Below are 21,899 nucleotides of genomic sequence, written 5' to 3' on the forward strand. Positions count from 1 at the left end.
TTTAATTTGAGCGTATCTGGCCAAATAGTTTTTGAGAAGAAGATTTTTAAAGATTTTCTCTAAATATTCCTATGTAAAACTTGATCCCCCTGTTGTGGCCCCACCCTACCCCCGGGGACCATGATTTTAACAAACTTGAATCTACACTACCTGAGGATGCCTACACAAAACTTAATCTTTTCTGGCCAAATAGTTTTTGAGAAGAAGATTTTTGAAAAATACCAACAAATTTTCAATAATTCTCAATTACCTCCCCTTTAAAGAGAGCGTGGCCCTTCATTTGAACAAACTTGCATCCCCTTCACCCAGTGATGCTTTATGCCAAATTTGGTTGAAATCTGCGCAGTGGTTCTGGAGAAGAAGAAGAAAATGTGAAAAGTTTACAACGAAAACGCCGCCAACGCCAACGCCGACGACAGACAACGGACAAATTTTGATCAGAAAAGCTCACTTCAGCTTTCAGCTCAGGTGAGCTAAAAAGGCACAATAGTGCCTTTTCTTACGAGGCTGTGCGTAATAATACAAAGACATGATTTCATTCGGCACACCTCGGCTGATTCGTACCTCATCTAGGTAGGATGTAGGATACCGGAATCGGCCGAGGTGCGCCGAATGACATGATTTATGTATAACGCATTTACAAAAAGGTTTTAACGCTAAACAAGAGGCCCATGGGCCACATCGCTCACCTGAGGAACACCAGGTCCACAGTCTAAACAACTGTGAATCAACAAATGTCAATATGATTGCATATTAATAATACTATATACTAAATATTTTTGAGAATGATCAAATTTATTTCCAATGTAAAAATTTGACCACCCCCTTTATAGTTTCATCCTTTTTTATTTGATTTTTAAAGATTTTTCTCTATACATATAACACTACCTGAGAACGCTTTCACTCAAGTAACAACTTTTCTGCTCAATTGATTTTCAAAACTAAGATATTTCTCTTTACATTCCTATGTAAAAACTTGACCCCCCAATTGTGGCCCCATTGTACACCCGGGGATCATGATTTGAACAATCTTGAATCTACACTACCTGAGGATACTTCCATGCAAGTTACAGCTTTTCTGGCCAGTTCTTGAGAAGAAAATTTTTAAAGATATTTTTCTATATATTCCTATGTAAAAATTCGACCCCCAATTGTGACCCCATTGTACCCCGGGGGATCATGATTTGAACCATCTTGAATCTACACTACCTGAGGATGCTTCCACGCAAGTTACAGCTTTTCTGGCCAATTGGTTCTAGAGAAGAAGATTTTTAAAGATATTTCTCTATACATTCCTATGTAAAAATTCGACCCCCAATTGTGGCCTCACCGTACCCCCGGGGATCATGATTTGAATCAACTTGAATCTACACTACCTGAGGATTCTACCACGCAAGTTACAACTTTTCTGGCCAATTGGTTCTAGAGAAGAAGATTTTTAAAACACACCATTACTTTTTCACTAATTCCTAATTATCTCCCCTTGAAAGAGGGCGTGGCTCTTCATTTGTACAAACCTGAATCCCCTTCACCTAAGGATACTTTATGGCAAGTTTGGTTGAAATTGGCCCAGTAGTTCTTGAGAAGATGAAAATGTGAAAAGTTTACAACAACGACGACGACGACACCAACAACGACAGACAACGGACAAATTGTGATCAGAAAAGATCACTTGAGCCTTTGGCTCAGGTGATCTAAAAAAAAAGCGTTATCACGCCTCATTACTAACTGTGAAACTTTATTTATTGTTCATTTTTTATTATTTGGCGTCATATTCTAATATCCTACATCCTACTAATCCATGTATATTTCATGATGAGAATGTGTTATCAAAGCAAAAATAAAAGATTAAATATTTTCTGAGAATTATGAACTTTATACTAAACGTTCTGTATTTTCAATGCAAATACAAATAGGTATAATTGTCAACAATCATGCATTATACACAGTTTCTATTGCTACATTTGGTATTATGGTATGAATGTTATAAAGAATATAAACCAGGAAAACAATGGACGGTTTAGATACAATTATTGATATATTTATTTATTTCTGTTAAACATAACCGCTCATATAAGTTTAATAATAACAATCTACATAAACTTGTTGCACCAAACGGATAGTAACATACATGTCCATAACAGCTGAAGCTAAAACTTCTTCAGGTGTTATTTCATCGTTCTGCATCAATCGAGCACACCGAGGAATGACTATTTTTCAGAGCAATTCCAGGTTCCGGATTGGGATTGGATCAAGGCGAGGCTGGAACTGCGAGGGCGATACGATATCCAGGTTGATCTCGCGGGGTCCTAGTTCAGGGACGTGATCTAACTGGGAAGCATCGAAGTTGGCTGGGGATTCCCCCAGAGGGGCGTTTCCGTACTGGTTTACGATGCTGGATATCTGGCTTTCCATGGATGTGAAGGAGGGAACGCGCCTATACGAATAAAAAATGGAACCTATTTTTAATGCAGTTATAATTTTATGTATTTTTTGTGTTTTTTAACTGTAATTGTTATCAGTGGGTTTTTTTAAGAAATGGAAATCCATTACTAAATACAAATTTAGGCTTGTGCAGAAATACCGATGCATCACCACCTATGTGATTATCATTTATTTATATGTATTTTGACATTTCAAGTTTGTAAGCATTTTCTTTCTGATTCGTTTGATATACCGGTATTAAGGTCCCTGGCAATAATTTGGAGCTGGGGCTAAATAAACCGTTTAAGCTTAAAATTGCCGTACATGATAATGTAGATGATTATGCAACAAATAAGTTCACTGTATCCATGTTTTGCCATATCGCTTCTGCTCTGTTTTTTGTCAAGAATGAATGTTAACCCTTTGGACATTATATTCCCGCCCATTTGCACTATGGAGGATGCGGCATCATACGTTTTACACCTATGTACGTACGTGGATCTCTCAATAATGACAGCCGTCGTAATGGTGGCGGAAAGCAGGACAACCGCAACCAAGACCACTGTGGCAATGATGACGCTGGAGTTGGAACTAGACGTAGCAACCTCATCTGAAAAGAAAGAAATTATTATTAATATTTATTTTAAAACACTGAATGGTGAATACACACCCTTTGCTTATAAAAAAAGCAAAGAGAAATTGCAATTGTCAGCACGATCAAGTGACTACCTTGTTCAACTGGCGCTACTGTGGGACAAGACGACACACCCTGAGCAAAGGCGTCTGGATCTGAAATCATTTGCAGACTAACATAACTTAATGTACTACAATTCATGGCGAAAGGTTTAGATCTTACTATACTTAATTTTATGAAGTCTTACCAAGTTTTGGGACGAGGGACGGCACCACGCTGCAAAGGTAATCAAAGGAATCCACATAGTACACGTAGTAAGAGTCAGGATCGCTCGCTATTCCTTGAATCTCCACATTCTTCTTTGAGTCTTGTCCAACCCCAATGGCAAAAACCTCGGCTCCCAGCTCGGTTCGTAGCTCATTTGCCGTTTTGACTGTCAGCGGATAGTTCGTAGATTGGCCATCCGTCATCACTAATACCGCCTTCATCGAGTTATTCCGGGAGCCGCGCATGGGCAAAAATGACGTAGTTTTGACGTATGTCAGGGCGTCAAAAGTATACGTGCCGCCACCTGGTGTAAGTTTTGACTTCAGAGCTTCCATTGCACTTAACAAAGTATTGTTAGTGAGGTAATCATCAAGGTCAAAGTGCTCCGTGACGTCGCTAGCATACGTCACTACAGCCACTTGGATATCTTGCGGGCCTATTGTTATCCATTTTGTGACGTTGTAAATAAAGTCTATGGCATCCTTAAGATCTGAAGCATCGACACTGTCCGATGTATCAATGGCTAGAACAATGTCTAAACAAAACAGAATGAAGACTCAATTTGTTGAAACCAGGTGATATTCAAATACTAGTAAATAAAGGAAAAAAAATAAAAAAAAATACTAATGAACTGTAAAATTGGTTGAAATTGATCACCATCCTCTCTGTCTCTTTCTTTGAGTGATAATTATATCTGCGAGTTAATATGGGAAAGGTTTCCGTAAGATTGTTCTTTTCAATTTACATTTTATCACAGAGAGAGAGAGAGAGAGAGAGGGAGAGAGAGAGAGAGAGAGACGCACATAAGACGGACTGATAGGGGTGAAGATACATATTAAGAGAAAGGAAAGAGATGAATCTTACCTTTGTATATGGCTACAACTCCAACAAGTACACATGGCATCAATAACAAAACGGAGAGATAGAAGTTTTTTCTCATGATCAGATTTTCACACCATGTCGAGAAATTAAAAGTATATACACAGGTATACTATGTAATTGTTGCTAGCAATAGAGGTTTGGCAGGTTCAGGGTACCTTGTATTTAGGACTAATCATGCCGGATTAAAAATTAGCAAGTTTAACGATGAAACAATGACCCCTTTCTTTGGGGGATTATCTATAAACCTTAGTAGCAGGAAGAGGATAACGTAAATCTTGCAGCGATTAATGTAGGATATGCACAATGAATTAATCACAAGTGCAAAATCGATTTAAGCCCTCTCTATGCGTCTTATTATTGTTTTTATGACACAGAATTAGATAATCTTAAAAAAAAATGTTTACGAAATTCTGGCTATATCCAAAGCGTTTGTTTTTGGTAGGTACAATAAGAGACTGCGAAGATTGACGTGAACTATGGAGATACCCTCATTCCCCAGTTAAAAGATCGCAACATACTGAAAACAAACTTTAAATCGCTAAACCGTGTAGAATTCATTATATAATTAATTTGGCCAGAAGATAAAGGAAGGGATTATAATAAACCATTTCTTCTTACATGTGAAGAAAAGAAATGGTAATGTAGTAAACCTTTGAATAATTAGATGCTAAAAACTTAAAATAATACTCTAATAGACGATAGAGTCTACTTAGAATACTTCCAAGTAACTGGTACTTGCCATGGAAAACGCCTTATCCTCAAAGAAAACCACAATTAAACTAAAACAACATAATAAGGTACTGTTTTACAAGTTTATTTACAAACAGAGAAAGCCAACAAAGAAAAAAATCTAACAAGTCTTAGAAGTATGTAATACTGTTTATCACTGTATGCAGAGTTTTATTCCATTTCTGAAAAAAAAAAATGAGTGATGTGGTCCCCTTAGAACTATTCACAGTATGTACATGTGTTTACCATTTACACGTATTATATCAACAACACAAAACTTAGTTTATTATAATAGTGCAATTCACCGTTAAACAAAATATGATTTCCTTTACGTTTCAATTCATGAAGGTACATTTCTTATATATATTGTTTGTTACTGAGTGTACAATGTATGTAGGTAAACAGCTTTAGCTTGTTAATATTCAGACAGCACTACTATAGGTTTATATAAAAAAAATTATATTTTATTTACATTTTCTAAAATAAAGAATTTGCTCTTTAGATAGCACCAAGTTCTTTTAATTACAAATGTTCATGTAAATAAGAATTTCTACGCTTGCCAAGCGGGTTTTCCCGGGCCTAAATGCTTTGGTGCCGAATTTTCATATGGTTGAATGGCGTCTTGGACTTCTTCTTCCTTCTCTTCTTGTCGAATTTTTCTCCTAAGCGCCGCTTTGTACATGAAGTATCCACCAGGGATTGAAGACAAAAGGAGAAGAGAGGCTGCAGCCCCAACAGCGATTATTGGAGTAGAAGACGCTAAAACAAATAAAAAAATGATTACAATTTCAATCACAATTTCCTTCTGAAGGTGTAATATGAACAATTTGAAAACGTACAGGAGTCGTCTGTTGCTGCAGATTGCTGGCTTTGTGGATTTGCAGCTGTAGTAGTGGTGCCTGCAGATGCAGTGGTTGAAGTGTCAGCACTAGGGGTAGTGGTTGTAACAGTGGTAGTGTCAGCACTAGTGGTAGTTGTCGGAACAGTGGTAGTGGCAGCACTAGTGGTAGTTGTTGGAACAGTGGTAGTGGTAGCACTAGTGGTGGTAGTTAAAACAGTGGTAGTGGCAGCACTAGTGGTAGTGGCGGCCGGGGCTTTCTTTTTTGGAGCAGCAGTCGTTGTGGTGGTGGTCACACAGTCAGGTGGTAGTGTTATAGTACCGATGCTTGGATCTAAGTACACAATTAGCACATAAAAATATCATATCACCCATTCAAAATTTTACTTATATTGTTTCTGGCTATGTTTCTCATGAAATAATGGAAAAATACTTGTATATCTAATTTTGCAATACTGTGCTCTATAGAGTAGGAAACCATCAATCATATTATGTAAATCTATAACTGCGTTGCTATCAGCTTACCTAACTTGAGGGCCAGTGTCGGGACAACGTTACAGAGATGGATAAAGTTCTCAATGTCATGCTGGTAGTAGGAGTCCGGATCACTGGCAATGGCGTACAGCTCCGTTTTGTCATCAACAACTTCGCTACCCACTCCCACAGAAAAGACCTCTATTCCTTGTATATGCAAAGTCTCCGCTGCTGACCTTGTATTGAGCAGGTTGTCAGACTTCCCGTCAGTCAGAACCACCACCGTCTGGTTTACTCCAGTACGTCTGCCGCTTGATGCTGACGTGAAAAGGGTGTTTGCGTCATTAAGTGCTTCATATGTTTTGGTGCCGCCTGCTGTCGTTATGGATTTCTGATTTTGGAGCGCTGTCAACACCGCAGCCTTATCGGATAAGCTGTTAAAATTGTGTTGTACAATAGAGACATTAGAGAATGTCACTATAGATATTTTGATGTCGCTCGATCCAATCGTCAGATAATTTGTGACGTCAATTAAAAAATCTACTGAGTACTCCAGGTCGGTCTGATTAAGACTTCCAGAGGTGTCAATAATGTAAACCACGTCTGCAAGAAACAAATCTCGTGTAAGCAAAAAACTAATCTGTAACATCAGACACAAACAGAATAATGTTTAGTTTCGATGTAAGCTTACTACCCTGTTTCACTCTTTATGTATGCTTGCATTTGTAATAAAAAAAAATGACTCATCAAATTGAGAAGTTTTGTAAATTAATATAAAAAAAACTTTTCTGGGATAAGGTTGGTTGGTCACGTGACCTGTGTCGGTAGATTTTATACAACACATTTCAACAAACATATCCCAATGAATTTATACAATTTATTTTTGCTTAGAGAATGACTTAAATGCCCAAGAACGTACCGACATGTAGGAAATACACGAAGTCTTGGCATATTTGATTTATAGTATAACAGTTACATATATTTAGGAAATCCAAATGGAATGATTCTTTAAAAACACACGTTTGAAAGGATTTTTAATATCATTTTTACATTACAAATTAATTTGCGAGACTGACATTCGGAAATCTGTCTTTGACGCAAGGGAAAGGGAAGGGGGGGGGGGGGGGTCGCTCACGATTCTATTTTAATGAAGCTTATGCCATGTTTTTGCTTGATAATTTTGTTTTACTTCTTGCAAGATGTTCTTGTGCACAATTACATAGTTTCTGAAGTCTGTCAAAAATCATATTGAACTAATCAAATATGTTTAAAAAAAACAACAAAACATAGGTAAACAAAAACATGGCACAAACTTTACAAACATTACAAAAAGTTTTGAGCTCTGTATCTCGCTTGAAAATCAACAACCGATATTCAATTTCAGATGACCTTCATCATGCATTACTAAAACATTTTGATCATTAAAAATAGAAAAATTCAAATTGAAAATGCCTTAGCCAAAATCGTTGCCATGCCTCATAGAACCAACAAAAATGAAAAACAGCCGAAGTAGTGTTAAATATGTAGACTATTGAGAAACAATTAAAAAATCTCTGAATCTTCCCCACGTTATCTTAAATAAGTAATAGAAATTTGATTTTCTAATTCTTAGATTTAAAAATAAATTGCAACAATTTTTAAGCTGGTTAAATAGAAGAAGACAGATAATTACGACCCTTGATTGTTTAAAGGTCAAGCAAAAATAACGTAAATTGTTCTTTTTAAAATGATTTTTTAATGATGTCTGTGTTATATCCAGTAGTATTGACGCATTCAATTTTCTACAAAATTTTTGAAAAATAACTATGGAGGGAAAGCAAAAGAACATTGTAAGATTTTTAAAGGTGCATGGTCACGATTTTGGTCTAATTTTCTCCCCGGTTTTAGTAAGGCATTAGTAAGGCATACCTAATGATCAACCAAAATCTTAGTGTGAGTTGTCGTGTTATAAGCGTGATACAGAGCTCACAGTATTTGTCATGTAAACAAAGCTTACGTCATGTTTTTGAAATTGCAGGTTTAGATCTAATATATTAGATCTAAACCTGCAATTTCAAAAACAATTCATATTCAAATGACTTTATTTCTGATTACACAAGGAATGTGTTATTCTTGAAGAAATCCGGTCAGTTTTGCACTTACTGATATCTATTATTATATTAATTTTCTGTATTATGTCTACTGTCATAGTTTCAACCATTGACTATTGATACATATTTATGTGATAAACGCTAGGAACTACATGTATTTCTTTATACTTAAATGAATTAGAGGAGTGAGAAATCAGCATGAAAAAGAACTTTTACAGGGTATTAGACCAATGTAAACAAAAACAGGGCACGAACCTTGTTTACATTTACTTGAATTGTGAGCTCTGTACCTTGCTTATTATGATAACTCTACGACTGACACTCAAATTTGGTTGATATCAAGACATGCATTTCTAGAGCATAAGAAACACCGAAAATAGAAAAATATGATTTGACCAAAGTAGTGACCATGCTCCTTTAATGAATCTGAGAGTTTCTTTTATTTAGTTTTCTTTAAAAATGTAAGGTTCTTTTTCTCATAACATTTTGCTTTGATTACTTGACTGTATCATAATTTTTTGTATAACTAGACCCTTGACGTCAATACTATTTTAAAACGCAAGCGTATCATTTTGTAGCTCGTGTACCATCGTATATAAAAGGTGTGAGTGATTAAACGAATTGACTCTCATATAATTAATTAGGCTTGATACGTATGGTACATTTCAGAATCAGATACGTCTCTACTGGAAAACCATAAACTACAATTATATTTTTATGCAATCATCGCTTCTTTTAAAAGTACCTTTAATCGATTTTAACATATAATTCAATTCTTTATCAAAAGAACAAAGATGAATATAACAGCCGCACGTAGAAATGAAACTGGCATATCAAAATATACATAAAAATTAATTTTACAATTAAAAATATTTCGATTTGTTAAAAAAAATAGTGACCAGAATTTTAAAGAATTTTTCTATATTTAATATATATTAAATTTAAAATATAACTTTATTATTAGTTATATTAATAACATTTAATAATATAAATAATAAATAATCTAATATATTTAAAACAAAATTAATAAATCATTTAAATATAACGTAACATAGGTCTTGTGACTGACCGTTCGTTATACTGTGGGTGAGTGACATCAGGGACAGAGCCGCTATCACCCACAGGATCCTTGCCATGGCTAGGAAGGCTCCGACCCAGCTTACGGTTGTATTTTCCGACCCAGCTCTGATTTGAGTTTACCGTTCTTGCTGAACCAATTTCTCCTGGAACCTCGATCAAGCCCGAAGAATCAACAACTCTTGGGGTGCTTTTGTTTTCCTGTCAGAAAAGTTTCTGAATTTTTGAATTTAAAGAATAAGCTTTCAGTACGAAAGTGTTAGGTTACCGCGATTTTTGACCGGCAATGGCTTCGGAACAATGGATCCGATATACTGTTATGGTAATTGAGTTCTTGATTGCGGACTGTTTGCTTGTCAATATAATAACACCTTTTATACAGAAGAAATATTTCCTATCAGGTAAACAATACTTTAACAAGTCATTCAACACAGAGGTAAATCGCACAAACTAATATATATGTATTGGACAGTAAGATAAACATTGATATGTTGAATATCCGTGACAGCGTTACAAGTTTGGTAATAATCGAGGCTAATACCCGAAACCTGTACCTTATAATTTAAACACCCATTAGAATCCCCTCCTTCTTGCTACAATAACACCGATATTGAAAATTAAACACTTTTCTTAGCTTGGAAGAGAAGGTGTTAAATCATCCCCAAGCGCTCTATTTCATCAAAACGAAGTAAGAGCTTTGTTCCCCTATTCTGACCTGCGTAGTGTTTATTTTTCCACATGAAGGAGATACTTGGACTTCAAATATTAGCACATATGCTTTGTAGCTCATTGCAGAAGCCAGAGGGGTATACACAGTTTAACGTCAGAACATGGAAATTGGTACAAATCGATTAAAATGATAAGAATTCTTTTATAAAATCGAACTAGTTTCTTTAATACTGGTTGGCCTTGATTTCGAGTTTATCAGATGTGTCAAAAACTTTAAATACAAGAAATCTTAAAGCACTTAGAGTCTTGACTTTTGAAAGAACAGGGAAAAAAAAGTGTAAATGAAAAAGATCTAGATTTAATTAACACATTATATGCATCTATATCCTTTTGAAAGTTTTTAATATACCTAGCACTTGGTTGGTTTTTTCTGAAGGCTACACTTATTAAGAATTTTTTTAAGGAATACATTGAAAAAGAATCATTTCACATATATAAATGGTAATATCAAAATTAAGTAATTATAAATCAATTGGCAACACTCATTTTTACATAGACCGAATACATAAAATGTAGCATGAAAATGAAAAAAAAATACACTTTGAGAATTTTTTTACAAAGAATATCATTTTGCATTAAAATTTTCTACATAAGCTCACAGTTTATTAAAGATTTGTTTTTAAACTTTGCCTTTGAATAAAGACGTACATTCTGTCTTTTTATATTGGTGTTCTAGACACAAAAGTTAGATATTCTGAACGAATTTGTGAAATTAGCATTCTAAAAACTGAAGAAAAAAAAACTAAAAAAAGAATTCGTCAAAGATTTTTAAATGAAATGCTTCAATGAAAAACAGATTTACTCATCACTTACAAATTGTCAAAGTTTACAAATTCATCAAGGTTTTTTTTTTCAATACGTAAAGTAATAGTGTACTAATACATACACTGTATGTATCAAACTAGGTTGATTAACGTATTAAGTATACGAGTAAACAATCATAAATATTTTATAATTAGATAAAATATCAACTGTGTTTATAATAAATCAATTCCAGGGTTTTTTTTCGCAGAAATTGTAAAATTGAAATTGAAATTGAAAAAGAATTAATACAAACGAAAATTTTAAGTACAGAATGATCACGTGCCAATCATTAATTTTACTCATGAAGTATTGATTGTCGGTCGAAATTTTTCTTTGTTCATGACTGACTTATATACGACAAAACATGATACTGAATTATGACGTCAACAAACATGAAAAAATTAAAATATGATTTTATTACCTTTATATCGAGTGCAAATCCAGAATACTTATTTTGGTTCAGAATAAAATATATTCCATATGATTGTGTCATTAACCGTTTTCTTTAAATGCAGCTCTAGTTTTATTTCACACCTTCATAAGAGGGAAAGGATCTTTAAAATCGATCGATATTTAGATGTTTGACAGAAATTCTCTCAAAGAATTCTGAACAATAGCCGACCGTTGTATGGATATTTTACCAAATTGTCTGGCTAATTTACTGTAGACTTTGTATTTTCCTTTTGTAATTACATTTGTTTGAACTTAGATACAATGCAGTTGCTTTTACTCTTTATATAATCAGCAAGATTCTTGATTCGAATAGATTTAGTTGTGAAATAAAAATGTTATTGTAAAAGCGCAGACTAATTTCAGAAATTAATTATTGTGAGGTCGATTTTTCAATTCTGAAGTCCACTCGAAAAATATCAAAGAGAGCCGTCAACAAAATTAAAACAACAAAAAAACAAAACTTAACACTATATATCATTGATATAACAAGAAAGATTTACAAGGGCAATAAAGAGTAGAATAATTTTCACCACATGCAATGATTCATCTGTTTTGAAACAAAATCTAGAATTTTTAAAGGGGCATGGTTACTATTTGAGCTTAACAGTGAAAACATTTACAATTTTTTTTTAGATGTTTACAATGTTTACAGAATGCATTTTCAATGCACTTTTAATACATGTATTTGAGTGTCAGTCGTGGATAATTAAGTGCGATACGGAACTTCCAATTCTGTGTTACATGTATGTAAACAAGACCGGTCATGTTTTAGTTTACACATTGAACTTTTGATATGAAATACCAAGATTAAAACAAACTTTTAATGAAACAAACACTAGATCGCTAGATAGTGTTTATTTATTTATTTTATCATGAAGAACTTGTCTGTGGTTTATATCTGCCTGAAACAACACTTCTCCCGGTAAATGTAACCGTTGTTACATAGAACATGTCATGACCTTTATTTAAATGACAAATAATAGAAAAAGTATAAATGAAAAAATGGAAGATAATTGTTTTGTCTTCAAGTGTTAACAATTGAAATCAAAGTACTGAAGTACTGATGGGAGTTGATTTTATCAATTATCATGTATTCTTAAATCAACTTATCTTGCGTGGCAATTAGTTTCTAGTCTGTATTTAAATTACGCACTTTTTTTATAATATGAAATTTTATTAAACTTTTCCGACAAGAAATTAGAGAAACCCCATATAAATCATGTTGTGTAATATTTAAAGATAGATTTCAAACTATGTATTAGTAATCAAAACAATTCTTAAAATTGTATGGACTCTTGTATGGACTAAGCACTATTGATATCAAATTCTAGTCTCGTTCAACCAGACACTCAGGTGTCTCCGTTAATCTCCGACAAGCAGCAGAGCCTCTCTGTTTGTCGGAGATATACGGAGACAGCCGAGCGTTTGGTTGAACGAGACTATATTAAACTCTGGCGTAGGAATACATGATACTTCAAAAATAGCTAAATTGTTAGTATTATATAAAATCTGACTATTTTCAAAGTGTTTATAGATAAGTTTCCTTGAAAAACAATTCTTCACCATACATTACATCGAATTTTTGTATTATTTTCAAGAACAAAATTTGTCAGCGGTGATGATTTGTGCTTAGTTCCAAACTCTGTTTCACTTTCGGTTTGCCAGAGTAACTGCATAGGAGAGTTGATTAAAATCAACTCCCAAAATCAGTTTGGTATAAAGGTAACTTTTGTTTGTGTCCTCTTCGAGAGGATAATTTGGGTTTCTTCCATTAAATAAAACAAGTAAGTTAGGACCAATCAAAGTCAATTCTTGTATGATTAGAAAAAGCACACAAAATTTATATTATATATCGGTGAAATAATATCTTTTTTTGGCGCAATGAAATGAAATCCATTCCTTGTAGAAAATAAAACCATAAGATAATGAGAAAACTGAGAGCTGATTGAACTTTTAATGGACAAGAATACATTGTGCATTCAACATTAAACACACAATAAGTTTTACGACATTACTTAGCCAAAGTCTACGTGTATCTGCATTTCTATTTGCATGTCACTTTATAATCTTCAGAAGAATGAAAGAAAATGGTGCACAATAATTGTAATCCTCCCAAAAAGCAATATATATTCAGTTTGACATATTCATAATAAATTTGAACACAACAGAATATGACAAAACAGTATAATGAGACTAATTAAATTTCTTCTTCAACTTCTTTCATAATAAATCATTATATAAAATCAATTTTAAAAAAAAAAATCATTTAATCATTATTTAATACATTATGACATGTTTTGCATTGTTATGTTAAAGGAAAAAGAAGGAATTTCACATTTGTAAATTTAAAATTATATAATCATTATTTAAAACATTACGATCTGTTTAGCATTGTTCTGCGAAAGGAACGGGAAGGGATTTCACAGTTTTAAAATTGAAATTATATAAACATTATAAAAACATTACAATATGTTTAGCAATGTTATATTAAAGAAAAAGAAAGGAATTTCACATTTCACATTTTTATACATATTTTCACTTTCAAATAAAGACTTATAAACAAATGAACCTGCTATTCATATTCTCATATACTGAACTACATATAATAATGATGAAGATATAGTTTATCCCTATTAACATTATATTATCATTTAGCGAGAATTATGCCATCGGTATAAGTTTGTAAAATTTCTGGCCAGCGCTAATCTCTGGGTGTAAGAGGATTTATTTTCTTCAGCTCTACTGGACCTTCCCAGTTCATCAAGGCAAAAGGACCCCTTGGAGGTTCCTAGACGAGCCTCTCCATACACTTCTATAGCTCTAAGCACCGCGGCGTCTTTAGCATTTCCTTTAACAACCTTATAGACAATGATGATACAGGCCAGGAGAAAAAGAAACCCAATCAATGCAGCGATGGTGACCAGCGGAAAAGAATCATCTAAAATAAATACATTTTTTTAGATAAGTAAAATAAGATCAAGGTACTTTTATATTAAAAAACCCCTTAAAATAAAACTATATTTTACTTTTAAACTTCTTTTGTATACTTAAAACATTTATCGTAGTTCTCTGTATTTTTTCGTGTAATAAAAACAAAATAATTGCACGTCAATTAAAAAATGCAATAATTTTCAACTAAGTATCGAAAATGTGTTAACTAAGCCATAATCACGATGCCTGTATTCGTGATTTTTTAAGGTTTGATGGTTTTTATCTGAAACATTTTTCATTCTTTCAACTGTGTTTAGATTTGTTTTTGCTTTTGTTTTTTTTTATTTGTTTTTTTTTGTCATACACATTATAAAAGTTCAAAGAACATGTTTGGTGTTTCTTGTCCATTTCTTCTGACTCATCTCAAATTAGAGGCACAGTCAACTTATGTATGCTTGTTACTGTAAAAGAAATCGTTGGATTTGACACGATTGTTTTGGTTCCTTTGTTATCCAAACTTGAGACTTGTATTAAAATGGAATGTAAATTCGAAGTTGCATTTTTGCTTCATTAGTTCTTTTATCTGTTACTGCTATAACATTTTTTAAAAACCCCACGACAATTGAATGGATTTAAATTTGATATTCAGACAAACGGGCTCCGCATGAAAAGGTTTTCGATGTTATCTAGGTAAAGTACACTTTAAAAAAGAAAATTTGATTGCAGACCAGTCAAACTTGTATATATCTAGTTTCTTTCAAATTATGACACAACTTGTTCGGTCATCATCTTTGACAGTTTAAAAAAAGTTTTATGACAAAAACCGGAATCAAATTCGGTTGTTTGTATATTTAATGTTCCACAAGAGAATTCATTCTCAAATGTTCATACCTTAATACTGAAAACTTAAATGCTGACATTTAACATGTAGTTCATACATATGAAAAGTATAATTGACTGATACCACCTGGTGATTCAGTCAGAATGCCGATCCCGACTATTCATTTCGTAATCTATTGTCTGATACAAGCGACCCAATTTCATTTCACTTGATAGGACGATAAGGAAAGCAGCGATGGTTGTGTACTTTACTTGACAATATATGAACACTAGAATGAGAAAATATTATATTGAAAAGATTGAAAACAGCTTTTAATACATAAGTATTTAACACGACACCTTATTTGAGTGGTGGTAAGGTGGAATGGAATACCTTTAGATTATTTAATTCATAATTTAGATTATTGCGTTTTTGAATTGTACAATATTTCATTATATTTACATTTTCCAGTGTCTTTGCCTGTGATAACACTACGTATCGATTTTGCATTATAAAACCCATAACATCAAATTGGGGCGCCAGCGGGGTTTGCTTATTTATATTTAAATATCTAATCGTACAATGGTTTAAAATTATATAAATATAAGTAATAAGGAATCATTCTTTGAATATTATGAGGCGATAATTTCGGTCAGGGCTTGATCAAATCTATCATAAAGCCCTTCGGGCTTTATTTGATTATATATTTGATCACGCCCCGACCGAAATTATCACTTCATAATACTCAAAGAATGATTCCTTATTCCTTATTTATTTAAATTAGACCAGCACTTGTAAAATTGCTCCTATAATATACAAATTTTTAAAATTGTACAGCATTTGACCATTAAATGTATTTTTAGATGTATTAATGTTAATTATCTCCAGCATGATTCTTCATGCTCTCAGTTTTTAATAAACAAATATGTAAACTTAAGAAATAAATACTATGAGCTTCTAAAATGTACTAAACATTTAGAAGGACATTAAAAAGAAACAAAATATCACAATGGTTAGTAAATAATTACAATGATCAACTCAACAATGAAATCTGAATTGTTCTCTTCAACATTATGGTACATGTACGTTTTACACAAAACCAAAAGCAATGCGTTTTGTAATTATATCATGTAAAGTTAAAATGTTTAAGAAGGTGGAAAGGGAGCAAAGCGCCAATCTCCTTCTTAATTGCACGAAGTATACGTATACTGAGAACATAACCTACTTTTCATTAATTCATATCATGTTATACGTGATAAATTTTTCCTTTTGATTTTTATCCTCAAAGTTGTAAATTGAAATAAATGACGCCATTTGAACTTTAGAAATGCCTATAATAAAATGCGTCACTTCGATTAGTAATTTTATGCACAAGTGAGTGAATTTTTACAAGTTATTATACAAAGTGGCTTCTGTTCACTTGTCATTAAAGAGAAGAATATTTTTAAACGAATGAATATCATATAGTCAAGTTAAAATCAGGTTTTATTCAGAAAAATTAATGCATAACATGTATTAATTATATTACTGTTGAAAGAAATGCAAGCTTACAGTTTTGCGAGATTAAAATTGTAAACGTTAATGTTTAAAGGTTTTTTTTTTGTAATGACGAAATTGCAAAATCGAAAGCAATTAAAGGCAAATTCTAAGACTTTTTTTTATATTTGTCAAATGGAGACAAAACACCCTTTCCACTGCAATATATCTGATTAAATCAAGATAAGAATAAATGCAATAACATGTACAATTAAAATAGAATGCACTCAGTAATTGAAATAGTTTAAAATACAAAGAGAAAGACAATAACAATACAGGCTTTTTTATTTCAGTGTTAGGTCGATATGAAGTTAAGGACACGATTAATGATAAAATTTGCTACAACGATATACATGTATTGAAAACAACACATTGGAATAATTGCATCATGTCAGAAGATTTGATTATCTCTGGTGGTGTGTTTCTTAGACTAATATGGAGTGGTTACCTTTTGTGGGATAGACAGGAGTCGTGGTGTCTATAATGGCATAAGGGTCGGGGCAGTCTTCTATTATGCTTGTGTCTGCTGTCGAATCTGAGAGGAAAAAAAGTATAAAAAAAAAAAAACCTTTGTTAGATCAGATAGAAACTGCCCGCTGAGACATGCAGACATGGTTACAAAACGTTCTTTTAATCTTTTAAACTTCTAAAAGAGTAAAAAAATATCAAGACGCGTCTTCAAACCACTCAAAATCAATTTATCGGAAACTCTGCATGTTGATTGTTGAGTGTCAAGACCTTTATACTTATCTTAACATGATTACTAATTGTTATCCAAGAATCGTGAAAAACACTATATACATTAAAATTTAGCAATACCAATGTCGTTGTTGAGTAACGATACATATAACCAGTTGAACTCAATGAAGGTCCTTACATTGATGAATGATTTGATGAATTGACTTTGATGTATACAAAACGATAAATAACTTCATTTTTGAATACGGTCGTTTTTCTGGATACACAAGACAAGTAAGAATAAAACTATAGAACTGTATTATACTACAGCAATTGATAAATAATAGAGTGTTGTAAGGATCTGCATGCTGTGTAAATTGGCAATCATTGGATTTGCATTAGATTAATAGTAGATTGTGAACTATATCACATACTAGAACACTTATAATAGATCTACTTAAAATAGCAGCGAATGATAAAGGTAAGACTACCTAGCCAGCAAGAACAACAGGTGATCAGGGCCTTTGCTAAACTGCTAAAGGTCATAGACTGTGATTGGTGCTAAGCTTAATAAACTAAACAATGTCACACCTGATTAAATTAAATTTAAAATGTTCTTTGATAGATACATGCATGTCAAATTGTATTAAGCATACCGAAACGAAACATGGAATGATGCTGTTATAGTGTTCTTTTACATACCTATTAAATTTGTGATATTTGGAACAATATGACAACTGTACTTGAAGTCACTAACGTAAAACGTCCTTGAATCATCTTTTGCTATAGATAGAAGAAGATTTTTATCACTGTCAGTTAAAGAATCCAGTCCCACTGTTATTATTGTATTACTATATGCTGTGAACAAATCTTGTGCTGCCCATGTAGTCAGTGTTCGGCTAGTTGGTCCTTTCACCATTATTAGCACAACAAGTTTCGATGAAGTGGTTCGGGAATCCCTAAATCCTGTTGTTCTAAAAAAATCAAGAACTTCATTTGAATTTGACTCTTCAAACGATCTGTTTGCAGATTTCACTGTAGCCAAAGCAGATAGCACCGCTTCTTTTGATGAATATGCAGTAAGGTTGAAGTGCTGAGTTGGGGTTTTGGAGTATGTAACAGCAGTCACCAAGATGTTACTGGGTCCGATGGTGAGGCGTTCAGTGATGTAATATATAAAGTCAACGGCATTGGACAAGTCAGTAGCTGACATCACTGATGGCGTATTCAAAGCGAAAGCGAGGTCTATAATAATAATAATTGAAACCTTATGCAGTCGAAAGAAAATTAGACATTGAATGTTACGCGTGAAAACTAAATACATAAGATGTTACCTTAACTAATGTGTTAACACAAAGTATAGGCTCAAATGGAAAAATTCTTTAGAACGTACCAATCTCTTGACCAGTTTCCTTCGTTGACATGAACAGAAGAAGAAAGAGATATATTCTCAGCATGACTCCATGGAGTTACAGAAATTCTTGTAAATATTCATCCTTCTTATGTAAAACCTATCCTTTACCATCTAAACAACCCATTTTGTTAGGTTTACATGACAAAACAGCATTGTCATTTCATAAAGTTTTGAAGTTAGCCTTCATTCATTTGAAAAGAAACAAAGAAGCCCCGCTTCATTTCACTTTCGTTGTTATTTACGAATCTTGATTTGTTGGTTCGATAATTTTCGGGCGTGTGTAAGTCAATTTTTAACCTATGTGACACCAGTAATGAATGTGAGAAGTAATTATAGCACCATTCAAACTAAATGACACGTTACGATTCTTGTGTGACTTACTCTTAAGAAAATAGCGGAACATTTTTTTCTCTGACACTGTGGCAAAAAAAATAACAATTCAAATTTAGTATAACTTCAAAATGAATTTGATAGCTTATATAATTTTTTGTTATCGCTTCTTCATTAAGAGGTAACATATCTATGTACTTGTGTATCATTTCATAATGAAATTGGTATTTTGGAATTTCCGACTTCTCGACAACTGCCTTTATTAGCATAATTAAACTTTTACATCAGCCGTTTTAAAGTTATGACCTTTCGCCTAATGTAACAATAACAACACATTAGTAAAATATGAACCTTAATGTAAGATTCTATGTTTGGACAAATTAAGGATCTCATTTTACATGTACTTTGAATTTGCTAACGTTTAGTGTGTATGGTGAGACGTCCTGGAAAGCAAACGGACATGCATGCGGCAAACTTTGAGCGAAGAGTTAAGGAATTTTAAAATGAGTAGATATCGGGTGATAAGTAAGCATTTACGTCTTCTTTAAACTCCGATCTTCCCATAAGACAAGACAACTGCAAACAAAAAGCACAAAGGAATCGCCGAAATAACATTCACGTTACAAGAAGGAACAGCCTTTAGTTAGTAAATGGTGGACGGGAAAAATTCTTAACAATTTGACATGTCAAAGCGTTCTTAAAGTGTTTTGTATGGACTTAATAACATGATTTGCTTTACGAATTAATATATTAACTTTTAAGAAAAGAAATTGATGGGAACAACCTCCATTGTATATTCATGTATGTCTGAATAATTATGAAACAGTTCAACAGTATGTTACTTTTGTTAAAGTTCTATAAGTATAATCTGTATTTCTTTGTAATTTGAAGACTTTGTACTACTACAAATTGTGTCCCATTCATTAGATTCCTTTTTTGAAGATGACCAATATCATATTTAAGAGTAAGCTAAAATAATTTAAACTAAGTTTTTTGTCACAGACGGGATTTGGGGGGGGGGGGGGGTTCAGTTGGGGAGATGAGGTATTACAAATTCAAGAAAGAACATTCTAGATGTAGGATTAAGCGACTGTTTATGAAACTTATATGAAAAAGCTATCTCGTAGGCATTTATAATAGACTTAATTTACAGTTTTATTCCTTGGGGTTATGGTGACATAGTAATGCTAAGAGTTTGGAGGGGGGGGGGGGGGGGCAAATTTTAAGTGAAAGGTATATGTACTTTGTTGTTTAGAAGACAACATCCAAAGGTCATCATTTTTATATCTTTGAAGTAATTACATATTTGATTTTCACCTACTAGGATTTTTAAAGTATGTAAAGTAAATTATGTAAGACAAAATTGCCGGAGTGTGTTTGCTATATATACCATAGGATAATTGGATTTTTTGTGCATTTAAATAGCTTGATAAATCTAGTAAATAGTGTTGGTTCAAAGAATGCAAGTGTTTGATCTTTTTTTTTCACCGAAGACAATGAAACAAAAAATCCAACTATTATCCTTATGCAATTCCCTATTTGAACGCGAAATAAAAGGTCGTTTAATCCGTGCTTATTGCAGTAAAGACTGATAACACATCGAAACACACCTGCAAAAGTCCAAAATCTTCCCAAACATGAGTCTTAAGATCACAGTTCATTATCTTTTCACAAATCCCCAGCTATTTTAGGAAGCGAAATTGCGACTTATTAATTAGACAGAGAATGCGTAAAATCAGGGGGGAAACGATGTTAAGTTTATTAAGTTGTTTATAGCAATTTATTTGTTAATAAATTACTCCGAAAGGCAATAAATATCAATTTTTCCACTGCCAGTGTACAAAAGTACATGTACAACAGTATCACTAAGCTATACACCAGTGATACATGCACATGTATTAGTAACTAAAGTAACCATGTACTAGTCCTATTAAAAAGTCAATGATATTATAGCTCAACACTCCTGAACATGTTTAAAAGTTTGCGACCTACCAGCGACTCGCACTGACGCGGCATATACTAATACAACAATGAGATGGACATTAAGTTGACCTAAACAGTCAATTCAATTCAATTTCTTTATTGCAAAGACATACGTCTTATAGCACTTACATGTATAAATGTGAACAATACATGAATAAATAATAATAATAATGGACGGTCAGTCCTTACAAATCTATAGAATAATTTGTATTTGGAGAATGAAATAACACATATATTATATATATATTGATAGTAATAACAATTGAAATCAGCAAATGACACTTTATATAGTCAAACCATTCTGAGTGTGAGGGCTTTGTAAATGAATTTTCCTAAATTACACAATTCTTTAATATTGTTAACACTTAATAACTGTATTAATTTGTACATGGATGGTTTACACCAGTAATACTTTTTTATGAGCTTTGATCGTAATGCTAAGTACATTGGACATACAAGTATAAAATGATATTCGTCTTCAATGTCTGTTATACAAGTTTTACAAAATCTTTTGTCTCTTGGTATATTTTTATGTCGACCTGTTTCAATAAGCAAATTATGTGAGGACAACCTCATTTTGGAAATACATTTTTTATACAACCTTGGTATTGATTTTTCTAAATAGTATTGTAAGCAAAAATTATCAACTAAGTGCTTGTAAATAAAACATTTTGTTTCTATTTGCATCTTGCCATGCAGCGTTTGAATAAAGTTGTCTTTAAGTCTTTTCTGAATAATTGGTAAACAAATACGACTGTTTAAATTATTTTGACCATTCCACATGTAGCCAAGTCCCAGATTATATA

General features: G+C 32.9%; 3 protein-coding genes across 3 annotated transcripts; all 3 read right to left on the minus strand.

The window, feature by feature from the left end:
* Positions 1–1,922: 1,922 nt before the first annotated feature.
* LOC105321252 (collagen alpha-1(XII) chain) lies at positions 1,923–4,378 on the minus strand. The gene is made up of 5 exons (XM_011419515.4): positions 4,190–4,378; positions 3,306–3,860; positions 3,154–3,213; positions 2,920–3,034; positions 1,923–2,437 (listed from the first exon to the last, which is right to left on the minus strand). Exons 1-5 carry the CDS (start codon positions 4,263–4,265, stop codon positions 2,218–2,220), a joined length of 1,026 nt encoding a protein of 341 aa, XP_011417817.2. The 5' UTR covers positions 4,266–4,378; the 3' UTR covers positions 1,923–2,217.
* Positions 4,379–5,005: 627 nt separating this feature from the next.
* LOC105321251 (uncharacterized) lies at positions 5,006–11,525 on the minus strand. Its single transcript, XM_011419514.4, has 5 exons — positions 11,370–11,525; positions 9,408–9,616; positions 6,300–6,851; positions 5,776–6,108; positions 5,006–5,695 (listed from the first exon to the last, which is right to left on the minus strand). Exons 2-5 carry the CDS (start codon positions 9,472–9,474, stop codon positions 5,487–5,489), a joined length of 1,161 nt encoding a protein of 386 aa, XP_011417816.3. The 5' UTR covers positions 9,475–9,616; positions 11,370–11,525; the 3' UTR covers positions 5,006–5,486.
* A 1,811-nt stretch (positions 11,526–13,336) lies between these two features.
* On the minus strand, positions 13,337–18,971 carry LOC105321250 (collagen alpha-3(VI) chain). The gene is made up of 4 exons (XM_034443673.2): positions 18,760–18,971; positions 18,069–18,611; positions 17,137–17,223; positions 13,337–14,339 (listed from the first exon to the last, which is right to left on the minus strand). The coding sequence occupies exons 1-4, from the start codon at positions 18,821–18,823 to the stop codon at positions 14,053–14,055; spliced, it is 981 nt and encodes a 326-aa protein (XP_034299564.2). The 5' UTR covers positions 18,824–18,971; the 3' UTR covers positions 13,337–14,052.
* Positions 18,972–21,899: the final 2,928 nt, after the last annotated feature.

The sequence above is a fragment of the Magallana gigas genome, chromosome 2 (assembly GCF_963853765.1).
Source record: "Magallana gigas chromosome 2, xbMagGiga1.1, whole genome shotgun sequence".
NCBI lineage: Eukaryota > Metazoa > Mollusca > Bivalvia > Ostreida > Ostreidae > Magallana > Magallana gigas.

Excerpts from the sequence above, each read along its gene's own strand:
- LOC105321251 (XM_011419514.4), bottom strand. The coding sequence starts at position 9,474 with ATGGCAAGGATCCTGTGGGTGATAGCGGCTCTGTCCCTGATGTCACTC. Across the intron at positions 6,109-6,299 it reads GACACTGGCCCTCAAGTTAG|ATCCAAGCATCGGTACTATA; the intron begins GTAAGCTGATAG and ends TTGTGTACTTAG. Across the intron at positions 5,696-5,775 it reads TGCAGCAACAGACGACTCCT|CGTCTTCTACTCCAATAATC; the intron begins GTACGTTTTCAA and ends TATTTGTTTTAG.
- LOC105321250 (XM_034443673.2), bottom strand. The coding sequence starts at position 18,823 with ATGCTGAGAATATATCTCTTTCTTCTTCTGTTCATGTCAACGAAGGAA. Across the intron at positions 18,612-18,759 it reads GGAAACTGGTCAAGAGATTG|ACCTCGCTTTCGCTTTGAAT; the intron begins GTACGTTCTAAA and ends TTATTATTATAG. Across the intron at positions 17,224-18,068 it reads AAATATCACAAATTTAATAG|ATTCGACAGCAGACACAAGC; the intron begins GTATGTAAAAGA and ends TTTTCCTCTCAG.
- LOC105321252 (XM_011419515.4), bottom strand. The coding sequence starts at position 4,265 with ATGAGAAAAAACTTCTATCTCTCCGTTTTGTTATTGATGCCATGTGTA. Across the intron at positions 3,861-4,189 it reads AGTTGTAGCCATATACAAAG|ACATTGTTCTAGCCATTGAT; the intron begins GTAAGATTCATC and ends TGTTTTGTTTAG. Across the intron at positions 3,035-3,153 it reads AGTAGCGCCAGTTGAACAAG|ATGAGGTTGCTACGTCTAGT; the intron begins GTAGTCACTTGA and ends CTTTCTTTTCAG.